This window comes from Melozone crissalis, unplaced genomic scaffold, assembly GCF_028551555.1.
Source record: "Melozone crissalis strain CALT ecotype California unplaced genomic scaffold, PUWL_Pcris_2 ptg000023l_1, whole genome shotgun sequence".
NCBI lineage: Eukaryota > Metazoa > Chordata > Aves > Passeriformes > Passerellidae > Melozone > Melozone crissalis.
Window position 1 is genome coordinate 22,151,163 of NW_026535801.1, and position 19,313 is coordinate 22,170,475.

The 19,313-nt window shown below is 39.0% G+C and overlaps 1 protein-coding gene across 1 annotated transcript; it reads left to right on the top strand.

Moving 5' to 3' along the window:
- Positions 1-3,812: 3,812 nt before the first annotated feature.
- FASTKD1 (FAST kinase domains 1) lies at positions 3,813-18,995 on the top strand. Its single transcript, XM_054277572.1, has 14 exons — positions 3,813-4,293; positions 4,649-4,717; positions 5,601-5,726; positions 6,913-7,311; positions 8,412-8,522; positions 9,675-9,806; positions 10,765-11,251; positions 11,992-12,106; positions 12,571-12,699; positions 13,465-13,596; positions 14,615-14,728; positions 15,007-15,148; positions 16,110-16,227; positions 17,196-18,995. The coding sequence occupies exons 1-14, from the start codon at positions 3,959-3,961 to the stop codon at positions 17,283-17,285; spliced, it is 2,499 nt and encodes an 832-aa protein (XP_054133547.1). The 5' UTR covers positions 3,813-3,958; the 3' UTR covers positions 17,286-18,995.
- The last annotated feature ends 318 nt before the right edge of the window (positions 18,996-19,313 follow it).

Here is a 19,313-nt window from a genome sequence, read left to right on the forward strand (position 1 = left end):
GCTGGGGGAGGAGGGGCTCCCGCCTCCCCGGGCTCGTCAGCGGCGCTCCGCCCCTGCCGCGGCCCCGCCGGGCCAGGCCTGATCGGGCCGGCGCGGGAAGGAGCCGCAGGGGCTGGAGCCGGAGGGGCTGAGCGCGGCAGGTACACGGGCCCTTCCCAGCCAAACGTGCTCGGGAACAGTGCTGCTCTTCTCCGCCGATGGGCCCGCGAAATGGCCAAGGGCTGGTAAATGAACCGTCCTGCACGGTGCTGGAAGTGCGCAGGGTTCCTCCAGCAGGGCTTGTAAAGAATTAAAATGGGAATTTAGGCCAACCGTGCAAAAAATGAGTAACTGATAATAGTATCCCATATGTATGTATTGCAATTCAAAGTTAATGTATCCTAAAATTAAGGAATGAAAGTTTATGGCCTAAAGTTGTGAGCACCTTCAAAATTAACTAAGACTGGCGCTGAAGTATGTACCTCCTTCGATGGGTTTTAATTCTAACCAGTAGGCATTTGGGTCAGTAATCACATACATAATGGGAAGTGATGGAAGTTATGTGACTGGCTGATGAGAAGTTTGTTTGAAGTAAAAACCCCAATGATCTTATGGTTTTATGGGAAAAAACCCCAACAAAACTAGTTTAAAATGTGAAACTGACACCTGTGAGTTCTGAAATCCTGAAGAAGCGGGTCAGGTGAGTGAACATCTGTTCAATAAATCAACGCTGGCTTTAGCACAGCATGCTTTGTTAAGTCTTGCTTTCCTCCCCTATGTTTCCAGTTTAAAATGTAACATCATTTTATCTAGCATTTTTAATTTGGTTTAGGCATTATTTTATTTTATCCAAATGTACTTCACAAGTCAAAAGTGAAAAATTCAGCATCTTGTAAATGAAAAATCTGTATGATTTACAGAAGTCTCCTTTATATGACCATGGAATTGTTTTCTGCTACAGTTTTCCTCTCAGATGCCTTGGAATTGTTATGTGAGTTTGCACAAGGCCTGACATTCTTGAAAGAGGTACTTTATGTGCCACCCTTTGAGCTCACCTGGCAGGGTTTGGGTCTCGCTCTGTTACTTGCATGCCTGTGTAAACTGTAACTGGGGCAATCTGGAATTTGTTAGCAAGATGATACAGAACCTGTCCAAGTTATAAATTCCACAATTACAAAAATTATAACTAATCCAGTTTGAAAAAATTACATGCTCTTTTTCTAAAATACCACAGACCTGTGATAAATATTTTAGGTTCTATTCTATTAGTTCGAGTGAGGTCCATATTCATAGGCATCTAGTATATTCGGAGGTGACAGACAAAAACTAAAACCCCAAAGCATTTGATAGGCAGCTGCAATACAGCTGGTCAGAATTGGTCATGATCATGGTTCTGTTTTTTGGATAGAATGTAGAGCAATCTGAGATTTTTATCATTCTTTCTAAATGTCTTTGCTGCTATCAATGGTGGTGAGAAAACGTCCAGAAAAATGACCTGGAGCTATTCCACACAAGCAACGTACTTGTTGCAAGACATATTAGATTTGTCCCGTAAAACTCATTCATTTTAAATTTATTGTTGTCGCAAAGCATTAAAAAAATGGTAAAATAATTAAAGTACAACAAAGCCTAGCTCTTCAACTTTACCCTTCCGAACTTTGTGCTTTTCCTAGGCAGGGAAGACTTCCTTCCCCTCACGAATGAATTATAAAAACGTTGCTTTATTTAATATGCAATAGTCAGTATGAGCCTTGGACCTTTTAAATTATTGTTTTTATTTCCTCTGGAAAGTCTTAAGTGGCTGGACTTTTCCCTTTCTCCCTACGCTTCCTGGGAAGCGCTGTGCCCCGGGGCATGCGCACGGCGAGTGACAGCGCCGGGGCACGTGGAGCGCTGGGGCCGCGTCTGGAGGCTCGAAAGCAGGAAGGGTCCTGTGCAAAGGTAAACCCAGAGCTTCTCCTCGGCTCCGCTTCTGCGGAACTGGTTCCTTGCTTTCTCGTTTTACCCGCCCGGCGGTGGAGCTTACCGTGTGACGAGCCCTCGCTGAAGCCAGCGCTGGCAGCCGCTGCCGCCCCGCGCCGGCCGGCAGCTGGGCCGTGCCCGCCCGCCCGGTGCCTCCCGGTGCTGCCGCCCGCCCGGTGCCTCAGGCGCGCAGGGAGCGCCCCTCAGCGGTGCCCGCGGCCCCCGGAGGCGGGAATGGAGTCTGGCGGCGCGGGTCGCGGCCCTCCTGCCCGGCTCGGCCCCTTGCCGCGCTCTCTCCGGGGCCCTCTGGGTCAGGATTCCCCGCGGTACCGGAGCGGGTGGGAGCGGGTGGGAGCGGGCGGGCTCCCCGCGGGAAGCCGCAGGGCGGTGCAGCGGTAGCGCTCCTACCCGGGAACGGGGGTGTTGTATTCCCGCGGCCGGGCTCACGGGAGCTGGGGCCAGCCGGTGCCTGCACTGCACAAGCAGCTCTCTGAAGGCTTGTTTACTTAAATCTCTAGTAGTTCTTATACTTGGGGAGTGGTGAGTGTCCACCTTTGTCCCTTTTTGAGAGACTTCCTGGCTCGCTGTGTTTTGTAATACAGACTTAAAAGTGCTTATTGTGTTTCAACCGATAGAAAATAATTTTAAAGACCTTGTCCTTCTAGTGTGTGTTTTGCATGGTAAGTAGGACATCTTAGAAATAGTTCTTCAGGTAGATCCAAATTTCTCGTTTTACTCTATGTTTGAAAACATCCAGTGTTTTCTATTGATGAACTTTTTGAAAGATACTGGAATTTACTATGATTTAAAACGGTGTAAAAGTTTGTGGTAAATCACTTGCATCTGCTCAATGGAATAGAGAAATATTTTGAAGCTTCCTGCGAGCTGTTTTAGATAAAGATCCTGGTTCCCCATCAACAGGATATGCAAGGTCTTTTGCAGCAGGAGAAGGGGAAAGGATGTGTCACATGGATTTACAGGAAACTGAGTCTGAAGGTTTTTATATTTTCTTCAGGTATCTACTTTATCCTGACTTCTTGCACTTAGCTTGCTGTCGCAGAGTGAGGCCTTTGTCGGGGATGAGCCATTTGTCGGGTGCAGGGAAAACTCGGGGCTCAATATGAGTGATAAGCAAGTTCCGTTTATTGAAGAGAGCATCCGACACTTATACAGCAAGTAAGAAGCTTATGAATATTCTGTAAGCCAAGCCATCTATTGGTTAAACTATACCATCAATTCTTCCTCATTCCTTTGGGCCTACATTCTCTATTTCCCACGTCTCTCTGTCCACTTGTTATCACACCCAGCTAGGCCTAAGGACACGCTGTCTTGCAGGTGCAGGACTTGGAATTAGCCACGGCCTTGTACTTTTCCAGTCTCTAGTCAGCTAAATTCCCAACAGTATGTGATTGACCAGTATCCTGTAATACAAAGGTGATCAACCTTCTTGACTAGAAGCCATCTCACTTCATTTTACCACCAATAGTTGTATTTTCTGGCAATTCCTGGAACCCGGTTTGGGATTATGGCCTAGTGAGAGCAAGCCTCCCTTAGTCATGCAGTGCTGGAATGTTAAAATCTTCAGCTTTTCCTTCTCAGTAATTACATTGCTGGCACATGTGACCTTTTAAAGGCAGTTTTATAAATTTGAAAACTTACCTAGTGGACTAACTTCACAGTACTTGTGAGCATGTCAGTGTTTGATATTGGGAGCTTTTCTATGAGAACAGTCCAGGCTGTAGGTTCTCCTTAAGTTTATCTTACTTAAAACATCATAATATAGAGACACTGATTGTTACTTTGTTGTTGTGACTGAAATTAAGCACTTTGATACTTTCTCATTTCAGGTACCTCAGAACTGACTTCTTCTTAATAAAGTGACCATACAGGATCAAAGAAAAACGGTCTTCTGTTTTTCAAATATTTGAGTTTGTTGTCTGTAACAGCATGGTTTTCTGTGAAAAGTGAAAGAAGAATCTTTCTGGACAGTTTAAAGCTGGCTGGTAGGAATAGCAAAATGCTTTGTTTGAGGCAGGTTTGCTTGCTCACACTGAGGCGTTACCAAGCTCGGGCTCTGTGTAGTGATGTGCTTCTGAGCCAGATAAATGGCTGCACCCATGAAGATGAAGTGTTCAACCTTGTTGGAAGAAACAAGGCCAGACTTTCTGAAAAGCACGTGGGAATTGCATTGAACATGCTGTGGCAATTGCAAAAGAAGAGGCCCTTTCTCTCAAGGACTAGTGACTATGTAAGAAATCATTCCCAGTTTCTCACCCTTTGCGTTTTGGCCGAAAACAAGGTGGAGCTCATGGAAGATGAGGTGATCGTGGACACCTTATATAGCATCCTGAGGTAAAGAGCATTAAATACTCTTTGTATTTGGTATTAAAAAGATAAGGAATTTTGACTACAGAGCTTTCTCATAAGGAGACTGTGATGAGACTGCCCTGCTGCAGCTTCTGCACAATTGACTGTGTGACACAGCATAATGTCCTGTGCCTCACTTTTGGAGATACAGGCATAACAGATCTGTTTTGCAGTCCCATTAAATATGTTTTATGATTATTATGAATTCTGATTATTTATGCACAAATATTTACAGTCTGTTTGAATGGAGAGAATGATAGAAAAGTATAACATTGTGATAAATAATGAAAAGACATATGTCTTATAACTATTGAAGTAAAGCATTGTCTTTATTTTGCAGGCTCAATGTTGAAGACCACGTTTCTCTAACAAAAGTGCTTGTTACAGAAGCATGGAAAAGATTAGAAAGGCAAGTATTGTCCTGCTGTGCTTTGTGAAAGGTATAAGTTGCAAGCATGATTTGCTTCATGTGAGGTTACTCAAGAGTTCTCAAAGACTATATATGTTTAAAATATAATATGCCTATTTTAAATGTCAGTTGTATTTTTGAAGGTTTTGAAAATTATACAAATTATTTGGTACACAAATGCTTGAGAGATTCAGATACTGCAACAAGATAGTCCAGCATTTGAGATTTTGGAATATATTGTCTGTGTAGGTTTATGTATTTGAAGTGAATTGCAGGTTTTCATATTTACAATTTTACCTCTGTGCTTGCTGTCCAGGTCTTAAATGGTTATTAGAACCATGCTTATCTCAATTTTTATAAAACATTTTGTGTTTAAACATCAACATTTTCCCTTTGTGCATTTTGTTGTTGTCTTTTGAGTCCTTTTTGGAGGAGGGATATTGTAGTTTTGACTCTTTAATCTTGAGATAATGGCAGAACCGAGTGTCAGTCTCGGCACCTGCATCACAGGATTGCCTCTTCTTTAGATGTGGAGCATCTTGAAGTAAATAAATACAGTGTAGCTTGAAAACAATATTTATATTCAAGTAATATATTGCTCACATTCATTTTATCCATTTGACATAATTGCTGGAGAATATAATCTTTATAGATTTCTCAGGCTGGTTAAGTGAAGTACAACTAATTCTTGTAGAACTCCATATACACAACATGCTTTAATATTAAACACCTAGGTTTTTTGCTTAGATACTTTGTTTCCTTGTTTTGTAATTTGACTGTAACCTTGGTTTTTACAGAATTGTTAAAAAATATTTTTGTCTTTAATTATTGATTAGAAATAAAAGGTAGATATCCTGTCTGACTGTCTTTAATGTCTTGACAGGCTTAGCTTGCCTTGTCTGTCTAAATTCGCTCTGTGCTTATACAAGCAGCACAGGCACTTCAGTCCCATAATTGGCCAAGTAGCTCATATTGTGGACATGAAACTGGATTCTATACAGGATATAAGGTAAGTGTCAGAAGCAGAAGAAACAAAATGTTGCAATTACTGGTCTGTCTTTTCTGAAGACTTTGCCTTTTTCTCAGCTGGAGGTTACTTTGCTTCCGTTGGGGGATTGTGGGAAAGAAGTCTTTTGTATTTGTGCATTGATTCACAAGAGAATGCATTTTCCCAATGACTTTACGAAGAATTTCCTTATAACCAGTCTAAATGATTGAAACTACAGCTTGATTATTTAGTTTATAGAAATTTAATTAATTTCCACGGTTCTACTTACAGTACAGCAGATATTTACAATCAGCATTATCCTGATTCTAAACATGGACTTTTTTTTTTGTAATTTAGAGGCTATTGACTCACCAGAAGAAGCTTTTCTCCCTTTTTCTCCCTTGACATTGATAGTTTCTCATGTCTACCATGACATGTCTTTGCTAACAGCAGTAAGAGGTTTTAAAACAATATTGTGTTTCTTTATCTTCAGAGCATTGTTTTTCTGGTCAAGCTGAATTACTAAATTCTCTTGCTAGCATGTCTAGCACCTTACCTTCATATTTAAACTACTTTGAGCACAGCTCTAGTCAAAGAGGACCAAGATAATTTTTTTCTTGTTTCTGTTCCCCTGCGGCTGTTACAGCAAAGGCTTCTCTTTCTTTCTTCTGCTTTATATAGCACCAGCAGTCCCACTGATTTTTTTCAGATATGAGGAGCCTGCTTATGAAACTCTTTGAACAGGACTGCATTTCTTTAGTGAAATAACTTTCTGTATGGTCATAAGTTTTATCCCCTTAGGAAGGCATTCTTTCTTTAGGAGTGACAATGTCTCTTCTCCCCATCCTGTCACTTGTGAATTGTTTGGGCTTTTTTAGTGTCTATTGAACATTACAGATATTTCAGCAAATATGAATCAGGGTCTTGCCTTAGGCAAACGCTTTCATCGTGTGTAACTTTGTAAGAGATGGCTGAAAATTTTAAATAATTTCAGACATTTCAGAGGTTCACTGAAAGCCGAATCTTTACTTTAATAGGATAAATGGTTTTTACTCATCCATGTTTTCTGGATTTGATTTAAAATTCGTTTTGCACAGAAGCCAACACCTGAACTACCATTAATTTCTTTTTGCACTTCATTTAATAAATATAAAATGTATTGCTTACTATATTCAATGTGTAAATAGGAGACTTTTTGAATTTTTAGGATCTTGTCAGTGTTGATGATCAGCATATCTGAAGTTATCACAGAGAGTTTTCGAGATCGATTACTACACAAGGCTGAACAGCTCTTAGAAGAAGAGCATGAAGTCCACTTCAACTATGCCAGAAGAATACTGCAGTTTCTCCAAAATGTTAAACTGAGATATCATCCAGTGCTAGAAAAATGCAACAGGATTTTCCTTAAAAGTGCCTCCCATCTTGATATACACAGTATTAGTCATATTTTTGGACTGTATGAGCAGCTGGGTTTTGGCAGTGCTGAATTTCGCTTGATTGCTAAACAGCTGCTATCTGAAGCTATAGATGATTATTATGATCCTGAAACATTTGCAAAATTATTTTTTTCTCTTGGGCCTTTGGCAGGACCCAAGGTTAGAGAAAGGTAAGTTTATTAATCATTTTGTCTTATTTATGATACACATATTCTTACACAGAAATTAAAAATGTACTGGTGTTTGGAGGAATTTCTGAGCCCATCTGTGAGCTGAGCCTTAGGTTTCCTGGTTGTAACAGTGTAGCAATGGATGATTTCATCATGGAAACACTGTCAAAGCAGTATGTTTTATTAAGAAGCTGAATCAGATCCATCAATTAAGGGGGGTATGAATGCTCTTATGCAAGGCCATCCTGTAGCTCTGTCTCTTAGATTACATCCTTCCTTTCACACTGGGTGGTAGTAAAAACATTTCTGTCTTTCTTCTGAGAAATATATACAGTGATATGTGTTGCTTTTTAAGATTGTCAGTAGCTGAAAAAGCCTGAGTCTTGTCCTATTCTTGACTGCTGACATCCTGTTCTTTATGAAAGATCGTCATCAGGGAACACTTCAGCATTTATTTAGAGCATAGGATTGTGTGGCACTTTTTTTTTTTCTCTGCCTGTTTTTCTTGTGCCACAAAATCCTGCTTGGGGGTGATATTACTCATGGGTCTCTCAAAGCCTGCAGTTCTAGGCAGAATTTTCTGTATTAATTACAATGAGTCATATTTTCATACTTCTCTTCGTGAACATTTCCTTTATTCAGAGATTTGCTGCAAGCCTGTGTTGGTTTGCCATAGCTGATGTAGTTCCAAAAGCTTTTCTTCTTTTTTTTTTCTTTTATTTATATTGTTCGTGATAAACATTGGATTTAATTAACACAGAACCAGTTCAGTGTTATCTGTAGCTTGCTGATTGATCATGAATTGTTCTGTGTCTTAGAGTACCTTCCCTACTTCTTGTCTACTTTTAGAATTGTTGGACTTGCTGTTTTCTCGCATCAAGAGCAAGATGCACTGATCCAACACACTCACACCCCTTTATTTGTGCTAGACAGACCAGCTGTTTAGAAGAAATGTCCACAGAACAAAAGTCTCTAGTTTGGGATAATTTTGCTTCCAGAAATAGTCTTTGTTTCTTTTCCTCATAGGTAAAGAAAATAGCTGCAATGCTTGCCAGAGATTTTCAACTGTTTTTCATTGGAAATTGTCTTTTCCTCTTTAGGTTGCTGATAACTGCAGTAAACATGGCAGAGGAATTTAGCAGTCAACAAATATTGATGATACTGAAAACTATGCAGAAAATGAAATGCAGAAATTCTCATCTACTCAAAAAGTAATAGTTTTGATATTACTAAGATGTTGTATTCTCTAGGTAAACTTCCATTTAGTGTGGAAAACTTTGACATATCCAGTAAGTTAGGAGCATCACTTGCACACAAGTTCTTATACACTATAACTTAACTGGCTATTACAGATTCTAGAATATTGCAGCTTGACCCAGAAGTAATTGAGGCAATTTAGGGATTTCAAAGAAAGGCATTTCACCCTTACCAAGTTACTGTTGTATAGCATCTGTCTAACTTACAAATCTGTGATAAACTTCACCTCTAACAATTACTGTAAACTCGGGAGAGTGCAAATGAAATCTGGCAAGTTGCAGAGAACATATCCTGTCTTGAAGATCCTGTTACTTTTGTGAATTATTTCTTCAAAAGTCACTGTGTCCTTTTTTGGACTATTAAAGCTTGTGTTTTTTAGAACCTGGGCCACATTTTCTCCAGTTTTGAACTGAAAACTATTTATAAGGAGAGGTAGTGTCTGTCATACAGTGAATGGTAAAGAAGTTGATGTTTTAGGCACAGAAGATGTAGCTTTAGATATGTCAGAGATACAGCAGAATTAAGTGCAGGTTGTGAACAGTTATTGGATTGAAGGTACTTGTATGAATCAAATAGATCCTTGAAAGAAAAAGGACAAACTTGTGTTCTGTGGCACAAAGGGATACTAAAAGGAAGATCAGGTGAATAATGCCTTTTGTTCCTGAGTCTCACTGTCTAAAGAAGGTCTTAAAGTATTATCTATCCCCCTCTGCAGCTTCAGACCAGCACAGCTGTAGCTACCACTGTTATGTGAATGTGGTGGTGCTGGAGCTGCTGATGCTGTTCTAGTCTATGTTCTGAGTCCACTCTAAATTGAACTGATTATGAAATCTGCAACAGAAATTAGTAGTGTGAAGTAGCTGATTTGTTGTGATGACTTTAATTTTTGTTGTGTGGCTTTAATTTTGCAATTCAGTAAGTGGAGAGAGGCTGCTCTAAGTGGAATAGTGTCAAAATCAATGTGGAGACGAGTGCAGATGTGTTGTAAAACCCTCCCCAAAGGTATTGTGCATCACAAGATACCTCTATTGCATGTGGCATGTTAGAGTTTGCAGTATTTTTTGTATTAACTTAATAGCATGTAATCTTTTCCTCTTTGAATTCAGGATGGCTTCTGTTCTGCACAGACACTTGGACAGCTATCATGTATTACAGTTGGTAAAGTTAACCCAGTACTTGGTGGTGTTGCGTTGCCAGGATGTGGAGCTGTTTGCCAAACTAAAAATGTTACTACTAGGGTAAGTGTGTATTCTTGGAAATGTAGCTATTTGAGTTTTAAACAGTTTTCTACTCAAGATTTTAAATAGCAGTCTAAGATGTTAGTGTTCTACCCATAAAATACAAAGAAGTAACAAACTGTTACAAGTATTTGACTTATTAAACATGTAAATCAGATGATGGAAAGTAAATGTTGTCTTGACTAGAAACCCAACAGTGTCTGCTAATATATATGGTACCTTTTAAAAATACTTTTTCCCTTTTTCTTCTGACCACTGTAATATAATGATGCTGAAATGACAATAAATTTTGCTTGGTATTTGATAGGATGGGTAGATATTAATATTGTATTTGATGTTTGACAGAAGAAGTAATGAAAAAGAGACAGAATGCCTTGGTTGGGACAAGTGAAAGTGTGACACAGAAGTACCCTTTTGATTGAAGAACTGTCCAGTTAGTTCTTAGGCTTCTACAGAACAGCAGAAAGTTGTCAGAAAAGAGATCTTGCTTTGATTGCTCAGCCTCTATGGGAATGTAATGCCTTGGCTGTACATATTTTTTTGGTGGATGATGTCCTCATGTTCCTCAGACTCCTTGAAACCTGGTGCTCCCTAGGACAGAAATCACAGAAGTTAACCAGGCCCATAAATCCACAGATTACCTTGACAAATGTGGACCTTCTGGCCTTACTAAGAACTTCTGTGATTATCAGTAACAGGTGGAGTCTCACCAGCTGACTGAGCTGCTCACTGTCTTCTTCCCCTTCTTCAGTTTTGAATAAATTAGAAGGAAGAAGTTAATCTCACTGAAAAAAGATGTGTAGACTCCTGCCAAGTCATTAATATTCTTCTTATTTTATGTTTGATGTGTAGCTTTTGACTTCCAAACGAGAAGTTTCAAGCATGTATTTTTTTGTTTTGTTTAAATATTTGCACTTTGTCACTACTGATGGACTTTTTATTTCTGTCTCTCTTCCAGTTATTTAAAATCTAGTGTGATACCTGCTGATACTGCAGCTGTAATTCGTGTTCTGGCCATGCTTCCTTCTTTCCAAGTGGAGGAAATGATTATAAACAAAGCAGCAGCAGTTTTGCCTCAATGCAGACTGCATCATTTGAATTGCATTGCTACAGCTCTTGTCAAGTGGAATCATCATGGCCAGTTTCACTGGCACAACAGCTCTGAGCTCTGTGCCAAGCTTCTGCAAAAACTCGATGACTGTGCATTTCAGAGGCTTCAGAAAGCCAACAGCTTAAATCTTCTGCTGGAAGAGCTTCCATATGTGAATGGAGAGTGGTTTGAAGAAGTCCTGAATGAGGAAACTCTGGCCATGTGTCAGCACTTGATAGATCAAATAACATGGGCAAATGTTTTACCCTTGTCTTTTTTTCTCATCAAATCAGAGCACCGTTGTCCTGCACTATTTGACAGAATAGCATCTGTGACTGTTGAAAACATAGACAAGGTGTCCCAGTTTTTCTTTCTATCTACTGTGAGTTATTGAGTAAGAAAGGACACATCAGTAGTTGATGTGTTTCAGAGCACAATCCACACATGTTTTTAAGAGTTTTCTTCAATGTAGCTGGTTTGGAGATAATGTTTTTTTTCTGCTTACTTAAAGCTCTTTTACTTCTATGTGTATAAATTTGCATTTATCATTAATTTTCATTTCTTTTTTATTGTTCACTCAGTGTTAGGTCAGCCATAATTTACATTCAACTTTACATTTGACCATCTTAATTTTTTTTAAACTTGATAAATAGTCATATCACTTGGTGGATATTTTAACAGTATTAATTTTTGTGGGGATTTCCCCAATAGCCTGTCTATTTGGTCAAAATTACTCTTTTTTTCATACTATCTTTTTTCTCATTCTCAATCTGGTGTTCAAATAAATCTTCAAGTTTATTCTGTTGCAGTTTAGTTTTTTTAAGAACATTTAATGCAAAACCTTCTTAAAAGGTTCTTTAAGCGTATAGAAACACTTGGATCACCTACATGAAATAAATTTGAAGTTTTAGTTGTGGCTCCAATTTCAACAATTTTATTTTTTTGTTATTCAGAAAAGTTGACCAAAAAAAATTAGAAAATAGTTTGTCTACTCCTAAATCTCCAAATTCTGAATTAATTATAAAGCTTTTCTTTATTAGAAAGCTATAGTAGGATATTTTGCAGTAACTTGATTTAGGATGTCTTTTTTTTCAGATTCTCACCTCTGAAATCTATTTTATTCTCTTCCTTTTCTCTGCTTTGAATTATGACCCTCCTGACAATGAAGAATTCTTTAAGAGTTGTATCCAACATCTTACTTCTAACTTGAGTAAGTGCAATAGACAAAGATTTTTACTGAATGAAAGTGGGAATAGAATGGTACTTTGATTAAGCAAAGAAAAGATAATTATGTTACTGCTAATACTCTGCCTGCTGGGGTTAAACCATGGCAAATATTCAATTTTAGGTTTTGTTTCACCCACTGAAAATTACTCTTGATAAGGGACTAGCAAAGGATTTTTTGGCATAGTAAAAGATAAGTGAAAATTCTGATTAATTCACTGTGCTGTCATTGGTTAGAATTGTTGTGTTCCCCAACATCATTTGGGAAACATCATTTGGGAACAGGATACATTTTGTGACTCATGACAAAGAAATAGTTAAAATTGTGGAGGAAGTGTGTATGGATTTGTGTTGTACATTAAGAGGGAAAATCAGGTGATTTGAGAGGCCAGGTAAAGGGCATTGCAAATCTGTCATGTGTTAATATGGGTTTCTCTCTGGTTTTTCAAGGTCATCTTGAAAACTATCACTTGGTGCTGCTTGGTCATGTTTTGGCAATGACTGGTTATTTTCCTCCAGTTCTGATAACGACCATATTTAATGTTTCTTTCCTAAGCAAACTGGATGCTCAACTTAAAGGTAGCTATCTAGCTTTTGATGAATTTGATTGTGTAGCATTTGGCATAAAATGCAATTTGGACTTACATATGACTTGAGATATAGAGTTACTCTTTAAATGATTCTGCTTTTGGGAAAGACACCCTGTTTATAATATAGTCATAGTTTGAGTGCTAAAAGGGCAGGAATGAACAAAAATATGTTTTTTGTTTTAAAAGTAGAGACCTGTATTGCAGATGAGAGAAAGTAATATAAAATTAATTTTATAGTCAACTTATTGCACTCAGTATTTATTAATTCTTCAATTTTATTGGAAATAAAATTACCTGACTGCGGTGTTTATTACTAGAAGTAGTCACAAAGCTGAAGGAATAATGTGGGATTCTTGTCTTCAAGAAATGTATCCTACCTGTCTCTTCTCTCTAAATAAGAGACTGAGTGTTTGACTGTTTCATTCCTCTCTACCTCTATGTTGTTCATTATCAGTGTACTCTTGCCATTTTGCCCTCAACTACTTAATTAAATTTACACAATAGAAGCAATTTCTGTCTTCTGTCTTCCTGTTGTTCTTAATGTTGAGCAGAACTGTGTTTTTTTAATTTATTTTCTCAGGGATTTTGAGAACCTTTCTAAAATTCTGCAGCATGAGTTGTATAAATGCCATAGTATACATATATTTGCATTTCTAGTAAAAGATTTAGAGGTTACCATTTAGTTCAATTTGTTGGATTTTTCACATTTCAGTTCACACATTTCTATGTTGTTTTTCTTTTGTTTTTTAATCAGTCCTGCCTGATATGGTGAAGCAGAGGGTCCACTCGAGCCTCATGAAATTGAACAGAGCAGTCTGTCTGGAATGCCCAGAGTTTCACATCCCTTGGTTTCATGAGCCATACTGCCAACGTGTCTTTCATAACAGTAAGTCATTTAGGACAGGAAAAACTGCCCTTGTTACTCACAATAGTCTATCTTTTTAGAAATATACTAGATATTTCTTCTAAAGCTGTCATACTGACACCAGCACACAATAGAAGGCACACCCCTCTCTGCTGAGCATTTTGTAGTGCAACCACTTAGTAGTGCAACTGGAGCAAACTGGTTTTCCTTGTGAGAATTAATGTAGTAGAGATGGGATATTTCTGCAGAAGAATTAAAATTTAAGTACACAGAAACAGTGTATATGGCATGAAGGATGGAAAGGCAGGAAGATCATTCTGTACTGGAGAGATGGGTCATTTTGCTCCCTGCTTCACTTACAAAACTGAACATTTGACTTAAATTTTTCAAGGTAAACATTTTTACTGCCTGCTTTTGAACTTGATCCTCCCTTTTTCCTCACAAGAATCAAGATCCATCAGGGATGAGAGAGAGAGAAGTAGGCTAGTGATCAAGTGTAGCAGCTGAGATCTTTCAGAACAGTAATCAATTCAGAATCCATCAAATGCAAACACAGGATCTCCTCTACTAATTCTCATGGGGAGATCTGCTGTGCTATCCACAGAACTCAGCTGCTTTGTCTCTTAAGACTGAAGATGATTAATGGAGCAGGGTGTTAATCTGCAATGGACAGAGAAGTGGCAGATAGTGGGGTATGGCTGTAATCAACCCAAGCTGAGTAAATACATGTCTAAACATAACTAAAAGCAAACCAAATCCACCAGGTGAAACCTAAAACTTGAGGTTTTGTAGTACGTGAATGAAAAAATCCTGGAATCCAAACTCTGGATTTGAAATTTACTTAATAGCATGCACCTGCCACTTTCTAGCTAAAATACAAGCACTTTGCCTCTGAATTATGATGGAATAACACTCGGGATCCGTGGAAAAGATTTAATTCAGTAGCCTGGCTGTCAAAAATACAATGTCTCAAAGCACTATTTTCAGAATTTTGGCTGTGGAAGTTTTGATGTATGAATTCTTTGTTTTGTCTTTGTAGGCATGAGCCAAATAAATCCACAGCGACAGCACATTCACAGAATGCTGACAGAGATCTTAGGAGGGAGCCATTACTCAAGAGTATCTGTTCTCACACCATACTACTATGAAATAGGTGAGAAGTTCATACTCTAAAATTGTTATGAAGTCCTTTCATATCACTCTTGTTACCAAGATTAGGAAATTCTTGGTCATATGGCCTCAAAATAACACAAGATATTGCAAAGAAGAAATTGTTGTATAAAATACAGTTTCCAAAATGTTCTTTGTAGTATTAATAATGTTTGGTATCTCTAATTATGGCTATCTGTTTTTCTACAAGTAAACATTGTACAGATCAAATTCTACCGTTTTTATTTTGTCAGTAAACAGGTTTGTTTTGTTTTGTGGCAGATTTTGAGTGTGTCCTGGATGTAAATAAAAAGCCTCTTTCCTATATGGCTCAGAATATAGCTTTGGGTGGTGTGGGGGAAATACCCTTGAGACATGACTTCAAGGATGAAGGAAGAAAGGCTCTGCCACCAGGAGCTCAAAGGTCAGTACATTGAATTCTTGCACATTGGCTCTTCCAAGCTTACATCCACTTTAGACTGGGTTTTTGATGCTCATGTTCTAATGTTCTGTTCCTTTTTCCAAAGTCTAATGAGGTTTAGCCTGCTGGGGTGTGCTGGGTTAGCCACATCTGCTCCCTCCCATTTGCAGGGCATGGCTCATGTCCCTGCAGTGTGATGGGGGAGAGAACATGGAAGCAAGGGAGAGAACTCCTGGGTTGCAATTAAGACAGTTTAATAAGTGTAGGGGAAAAACAAGGGGGAGGGAGAAACAAAGCAATGGGTGGCCATGCAGTCATTGACCTACAGCAGAGCTGTGCCAGAGCAATGGCTGTGTGGGATAAAGTCCCCTCTGCTTTACTGCTGAGCATGATGTATGGTGTGAAACACCACTTCAGGCAGCTGAGGTTCCCTCCCAGCTGTGTCCCTTGCTCTTGTCAGTGCAGCCTGTATGCACTGTGGGCACAAGGAGAAACAGGGAAGGCCTTGATGCTGTGCAAGCACTTTTCAGCAGTAGCCAAGATATGATGTGTTATTGACAGTTCTGGTCACAAGTTCAAAACACAGCATCATACCAACTGCTCTGAAGAAAAGCACCTCCATCCCAGCCAAACTCAGTACAGATTCTTGACATGTGTTTCATGAGATTGGAATACAGTTTTCCTCCCACCTTTTCAAATGCAAGCCTTGAAAATGTTGGTTAGTTGTTTTTACCATTGAAACAAAAACAGATGCAGGGAGAAAATGCTTTTTCTGAATTCAAGTATCTCTAGATAAATAGGAGGAAAATGTTTTGTCTAATTCCAGGGAGTTGTTTAATTTTTGTTTTCTGATAATTGTCAGGTTTATCTAGTCTTGCTGTAACTATCAGTACTGAACTAGAGCTGTCACTTCCTGCTATTCAGGTAGGATGTGGAAATAAATGCACATTTTTACTTTTTGCAGAATTGCTTTGGAATTTCTTGATTCAAAAGCTTTTAGCAAAGATTATTCACGTCATCTGAAAGGAGAACCTGCAGTGAAAAAGCGACACCTGGAAATGCTGGGGTACCGAGTCGTTCAGGTGAGCAGTCAGCAATGCTTTGTGTCCTTTCTGGATTGTATCAGCAGTGCAAAATGATCCAACAGATTTAGAGCAGTTTTATCATTAAAAGTACTTACTGGGAGAGAGCAATTTTTGTACTTAGGGAGGAAGCTCTAAGCTGTTCTCAAAATGGTGTAAGGACTTCGCAAAACTCAGACCTTCTCTGAAAGAGGATGAAGCAAAGCTGAAGTGAAAAGGTCCCACTCTGACCTTACTGCAGGCAAACTAGCAATCTCATTGCAGCCTGAGTAAAGGAGAAAAAGTCAAATGAGAGTTTCAGTTCAATTCACTGAAGATTTCTGTGGTAGAAAAGGATTGAACATACCCTCCTTGAGTGGTAAGACAGTTTGGCAGCTGCCAGACGGGGTATGGATGCTGTTTGTCTGCTGCAGTGATAGTGCTGTGACAGGGAACACCAAAGGTCAGACATAATTCACCACCAGCACTGAAACATTTGGGAATTGAAGACTTATTAATGCAGAGGTTCCTATATATTTAACAACTCACCTAACCTAATTTTAGCTAGAATCCTTCTTTAAGCTTAAATTTTGTTGGTTGTGGTTTTTGTGAACAGAATAATTATCCTTTTTCATGTTACACTGCTGATACACCATTCCAGTCTGCTACATTAGTATTACAAACTACAGGGACCTGGGATTTTTAAAAGAGGGTGTAATGGAGTTGTCACAGCCTACATTGTGTTTTATATCTATTTTATATCTCTGCAACTCTGCTGCTTTTTAGAAGCAGACTGACTGTACTTACATAAAGGAGAATCTTACAATAAGAATTGGATCTTTTCAGTATTGGAGTAAGCCAGACTTTTGAGAGGTGGTAAATATCTTCAAGTGAAGAACAACAGACATCAGAGAGCCTTTTCTTTGCTCTTATGTGGTATGTGGCTTATACCAATGTTAAAAGTCAGTTTGTACCATTCTGTTCTACAGATTCCTCACTTCGAATGGAATTCCATGGTTCTGTCAACAAAAAGTGAACAGCTGGAATACCTGAGACAGCAGCTGTATGGAATACAGTGATATCAGACATGCAGTCTAAAGTATTTTTGTAAAAACAGTTTATGTATCATCGAACATCTCATAAAATCTCTTTATCTGTATCAGGTGGGCCAAGGCTTGCCAAGGTCATCACAAGTAAAGAGATTTAATTCTCATTTCGTTAGGGATTACAAAAGGGAGGTCACAATGGGCTGTGAAGATGTGGTAAGGATGCTTACAATTTCTCATTATCTGGAAGCTATTACAAGCACATGAATCTGGCAGTTTTGCAATCAAATTACATTATTATTTCCTAAATAAATATTCAGAGGCTTAGCCAGACATAAAACTCTTCACAGAAAAAGTTGGAAATACTGTTGACTAGGAGAGTGGAGTCAGCAATCCACTGGAAACTATGTCTGTCCTCCACTATGTGACAGAATGAGCAGCTAGGAATCAAACAGTATCTGTACTCTGAAACCAAGACACTGAAATACACATTTTCTAATAAGGCTGCTTTTAGAGCCATTCAGTTTCCATTCTCAGAACAGAGGTGCTGTGGAGAGAGTGTTGGGTGGTGAGGAACCTCCAGCTGCATCTCCTACTCTGTGATCTAGTGTGTGCAGAAGAATGGCTGAGCCTTGTGGAACACCTTAACATACTGGGAAATCCAGCCAGGGTTTGTGCAGGAGATATAAGACACTGAGATGTAGAAGGAAGAAGTGGAATAGCCAGGAGAATGTTCATTGTAGAGCAGTAACTGCAGGGGTGTCATGCTTGGCAAATCATCCCATTTCCAGAGGCAGCCACATTGTGCCTACAGCTGCCGTCACCCTAGAGTGACTGCCAGCTGTGCCTGTTTTCTCACATGTGCAAGAGGATATGTTTTCTTGCTCATTTAGTAGAAACAGGACACATTCTTTTATCACTTCACCTGAAACCTGGCAGAGATAAGCAACTGCATATCTGATTGGCCATTATGCATTTGGCTGTCACCTTTTTTTCTATTATTCAGTAGCAGAAGAAAAATGTTTTATTAACTGAATACAAGTCGGGACAGGAATGGAAAGTCAGGAAAAATCAACAGAACTGATCTAAGCTGTAAGGTACTTTCCTCCTGAGGCAGCCCTCATGCTTGTGGGATAACTGACAAATCTAATAGTCTAGACACTTAGGGTTATCAAATGGACAAAGGCTCCAAGATGTAATGACTGCTTTGAGGAAATGTCATTGAAGGCACAGCACATAGAAAGATTCTGTGTGCATTATATTTTGTATAAAATAGAGAAGACAATCATAAATATAGGTTAGTATTTCAGAAGGTGGACTACCTGTCAAAGACTCTTGCATGACTCTGTTTCTGTACAGACAGCCTACAAGCAGCAGCCTTGGAGTGTCAGTGGCTGAAGTTATCAGTCAGAGTGGTCATGTTTGAGCTGAACCCTGCTTTTCAGGGTTCTAGCAGTCACTGTACCAAGCCAGTTTTCTTCAAATTCTGTGGGGATAAAGTTATGAGTATGCACAATGGGAAGAGGATTAAAACTTGTTATGAGTGGTCCAGAAAGAGTATTGAAGAAAAGCAAAAAAAAAAAGCAATTCAGTAAAAGGTATTGTTCTTGATTCTTTGCACTCATTCTTTCTGTATTAAATCAGCAATTGTTAGAGCAGATGAGTGGTGTAAACCAGTGATCTAACTGGAGCCAATAAACATAGGTGCTAAGCACAGCTGCAGATTTGGGTACTAAAGGGAAGATGCCCCCCAGATTAAGTACTAGTGTCAGTAACACTGAAATGAATATGATGGCTGTGCCTCTGCATTTGTTTACTTCTGTCTCATAGGAGGGCAATGCAAAAGGTCATGTAATAGCTGGCATTGCTGTTCAATCAGGTGTGGTGGCCTTCTTTTCCAATATAGATTTAAATTTATGAAACCCTTTAGATTGATGACAGCCTCTTTATGCAATGGAGAAATCCTTTGAAGAGCTACTCGACAAAAAAATGGTAAGCAAGCTCTGAAGAAGAAGAAAACTGAGTGCTTTATTTTGGGCAAAGGCTGTACTAAGAGATCTG

What these genes read in the sequence shown, in the direction of transcription:
- FASTKD1 (XM_054277572.1), top strand. Translation starts at nt 3,959, where the DNA reads ATGCTTTGTTTGAGGCAGGTTTGCTTGCTCACACTGAGGCGTTACCAA. An exon ending in ACTGGATGCTCAACTTAAAG is followed by an intron (nt 12,700 to 13,464) that starts GTAGCTATCTAG and finishes TTTTTTAATCAG; the next exon opens with TCCTGCCTGATATGGTGAAG. An exon ending in CTGCCACCAGGAGCTCAAAG is followed by an intron (nt 15,149 to 16,109) that starts GTCAGTACATTG and finishes TACTTTTTGCAG; the next exon opens with AATTGCTTTGGAATTTCTTG.